The sequence below is a fragment of the Centruroides sculpturatus genome, unplaced genomic scaffold (assembly GCF_000671375.1).
Source record: "Centruroides sculpturatus isolate CEXI.00-Female unplaced genomic scaffold, Cexi_2.0 scaffold219, whole genome shotgun sequence".
NCBI classification, from domain to species: domain Eukaryota; kingdom Metazoa; phylum Arthropoda; class Arachnida; order Scorpiones; family Buthidae; genus Centruroides; species Centruroides sculpturatus.
This window is the reverse complement of record NW_019384506.1, coordinates 270,348-272,848: the sequence shown is the minus strand read 5'-3', so window position 1 is coordinate 272,848 and position 2,501 is coordinate 270,348. Positions and strand designations below refer to the sequence as shown.

Genomic DNA, 2,501 nt, shown 5'->3' with positions numbered 1-2,501 from the left:
TAACATACATAATCCATTTATATGTAGGCCTATTATCATATAATTTAGCGAAATTGCTCCGTGGGGTACCCCCGCGAACTTTGACCTATAGACACGGAAGTTTTGCCAGGACCTCACTCACAACGAGAAAGGTTTACGTTTAAAATTTGAGCTTTCTGGACCCAGTGGTTTCTGTCTACGAGCGTACCCAGGGCAATCTTACCTGATGTGTCGAGTCCCGTCTCATATAGTATGAAACGGCTGACGGTTGTCTAATAGGAGAAACGGTTGTCCTACCCTGTATCGAAAGGAACAAATTTGTATACAGTTACGTGTTTTAATTCAATGACATTTATTATCAAATATTCTTTGTCGCAGTAAAGATTAAAACAAATTATAAATTAAATAATTAGAAGAGGTTGTAAATAAATAAAACAAACATAAAATTGGTTACAAATTATAAAAACTTTACAGCTAAAAAACACTTCGAGTATCCTACAGGAGACAACATTAAAAATATTTTTAGAAAACGAAGTAATGTCTACACTGAAATATCGTTCCTTCTTCTTCACTTCTCATAGCCGAGTATGGAAAATCGTATATCGGAACGTATCCGTAGGCATGTTCCAAAAACAGTATGATATTGGAACGAATTTCCTCTCTCGGAACTTTAACAGTAAATATGTGAAAGCTACGGGCGGGTAATAATTTCACGTTTTTTAAACGCACAATTCCTTCTTTATCGCAGAGGCCCCTCTCGTATAGAAAATCGTGCGAATAAGTCGACTTCGTACCGAACAAAACCTTTATCCCTTTAGAATTAAAATGGGTTATTGGCAGTTCGATGGCATTCACCGTACAGATTTTAGGCACCCACATATCGGCCATAAACTGGAAGTCCCCATTCGTCCATTTAATTGTTTCTTTTCTGACAAAGTTGGTGGCAGTAAACAAGCGATAAGATTCTCGCGATTGAACATTAGCAGAAATCGTTACCGGGAGGTGGGCTACATTTTTCCCAGTGAGAAATTCTCTTATCGATCGAACTTCTTCTTCCGTTAAAATCTCGGCTTTCTCACAGTTTTCTACTATGTGTTTTAAGAATTCCGGTTTTATAGCGAAAAATCTGATCAATGGCAGAAAAGGTTTTATAATGTCTCTCCTCGATATAATAGTATTCGTTTTCTTCAATTTAAGATATGTTTTTTCCATCCACGTTCGAAGTCCCATATACAAATCGAATTCCTTCAATTCGGAGTAAATGGGGCAGGTCAGTAACTTGTAAATAGTAGTGTCTTGGCACGATTTGAAATCGTCGGTACGGAATATATTTTTATCGGAGAAACTAAATTGAGAGTAACATTCGTATTGCAATTGTTTTACGTCTCGCCCGCAGGCTAAATCGTGGATACGACAGACGTTTCCGGTAGAAATCGACCTTTTAAAATAATCTAGGCACATTTTTTCTAGTCTGCTAATAAAGTAACGTTTGGCGAATAAGTACATTTTGAATCCGTTATCCGCAGAAGTAAACTTAAAAACTTTCTTCTCCAGAAAGCTGAAACAAACGACAGAACATTTAATGGCTACCCGAAAATAAATACAGTAGACACCACCTATAACACTGTAGATAATTCCGTGTTGTACGAGTCACTTAGATTTTACAAATAGGTGAGGCGTTTACATCCCGGCACACGTATTTGTAAAATCTAAGTGACTCGTACAACATGGAATTCATATGAAACGGAATAATCAACAGTGTTATAGGGGGTCTACTGTAACTTTCGCGGAATACATTTGTACAAACCTGGCAAATTGTTGTAGCATTTTCAGTGTCAGAGGTAACTTCACAATAAGCTTTCTTTCGTTCGACCACACCGCTACGGAATATTTTAGTAATCCGCCCTTCTTTATCAAGGAGGTTCGCGACACCACCATCGATTCTTCATTGTCGTTGAATATAGTCACTTCGTCTGAATTGAATACTTCCTGGCCTTGTACATTTGGCATTTTCCTTTCTACTAAATTACACTAATGTAAATTTTAAAGAAATAAACAGGAAGACAATGGAAATTTGATTCCTTCTCACTACATTTGCCGGTTTGCAAACGTTTAAGTCGAAGACGTTTGGGTTTACATGCAAATGAGTCGATTTCCTCGTGATTATTGGCGAGTTGTTAAGAAAAATATTATTATACTTGAAATATTGTTTTCGTTTATAAAGAACAAACTGAATTAATAAGGTTAAGTCTACGTTCTCCCGCAATGAAGTTAGTTTACAACACTTCATACTAAGGGGAGGAAAGTCATTCATGCTCTAAATTATGCAAATTAGTTGTATTTTGATCTGACAAAGGACGTTGCAATGTGTTCCTCGAAGATTTTTATAATACTGTTTGTGTGAATAATTGAATTTTTATGGAGCAAAGAGAGAAAACGTTTTGATGAAAATCGAAGTTAAAAAAGATCCAGTGATTTCTCGATCTCTTGATTTAGAGGCGGCATGTCTTCCTCCTATGGAA

General features: G+C 36.6%; 1 protein-coding gene across 3 annotated transcripts; it reads right to left on the bottom strand.

Annotated features, from left to right (window-relative positions):
• Positions 1–321: 321 nt before the first annotated feature.
• Positions 322–2,241, bottom strand: LOC111622218. Of its 3 annotated transcripts, none has more exons than XM_023364569.1 (3): positions 2,069–2,241; positions 1,787–2,000; positions 322–1,537 (listed from the first exon to the last, which is right to left on the bottom strand). In XM_023364569.1, exons 2-3 carry the CDS (start codon positions 1,987–1,989, stop codon positions 502–504), a joined length of 1,239 nt encoding a protein of 412 aa, XP_023220337.1. In that variant the 5' UTR covers positions 1,990–2,000; positions 2,069–2,241; the 3' UTR covers positions 322–501. The 3 variants fall into 3 exon arrangements, with proteins under 3 accessions (XP_023220337.1, XP_023220336.1, XP_023220334.1); XM_023364568.1 differs by having other exon boundaries at positions 323–1,537; positions 1,787–2,036; positions 2,105–2,230; XM_023364566.1 differs by having other exon boundaries at positions 324–1,537; positions 1,787–2,240.
• Between the last annotated feature and the right edge of the window lie 260 nt (positions 2,242–2,501).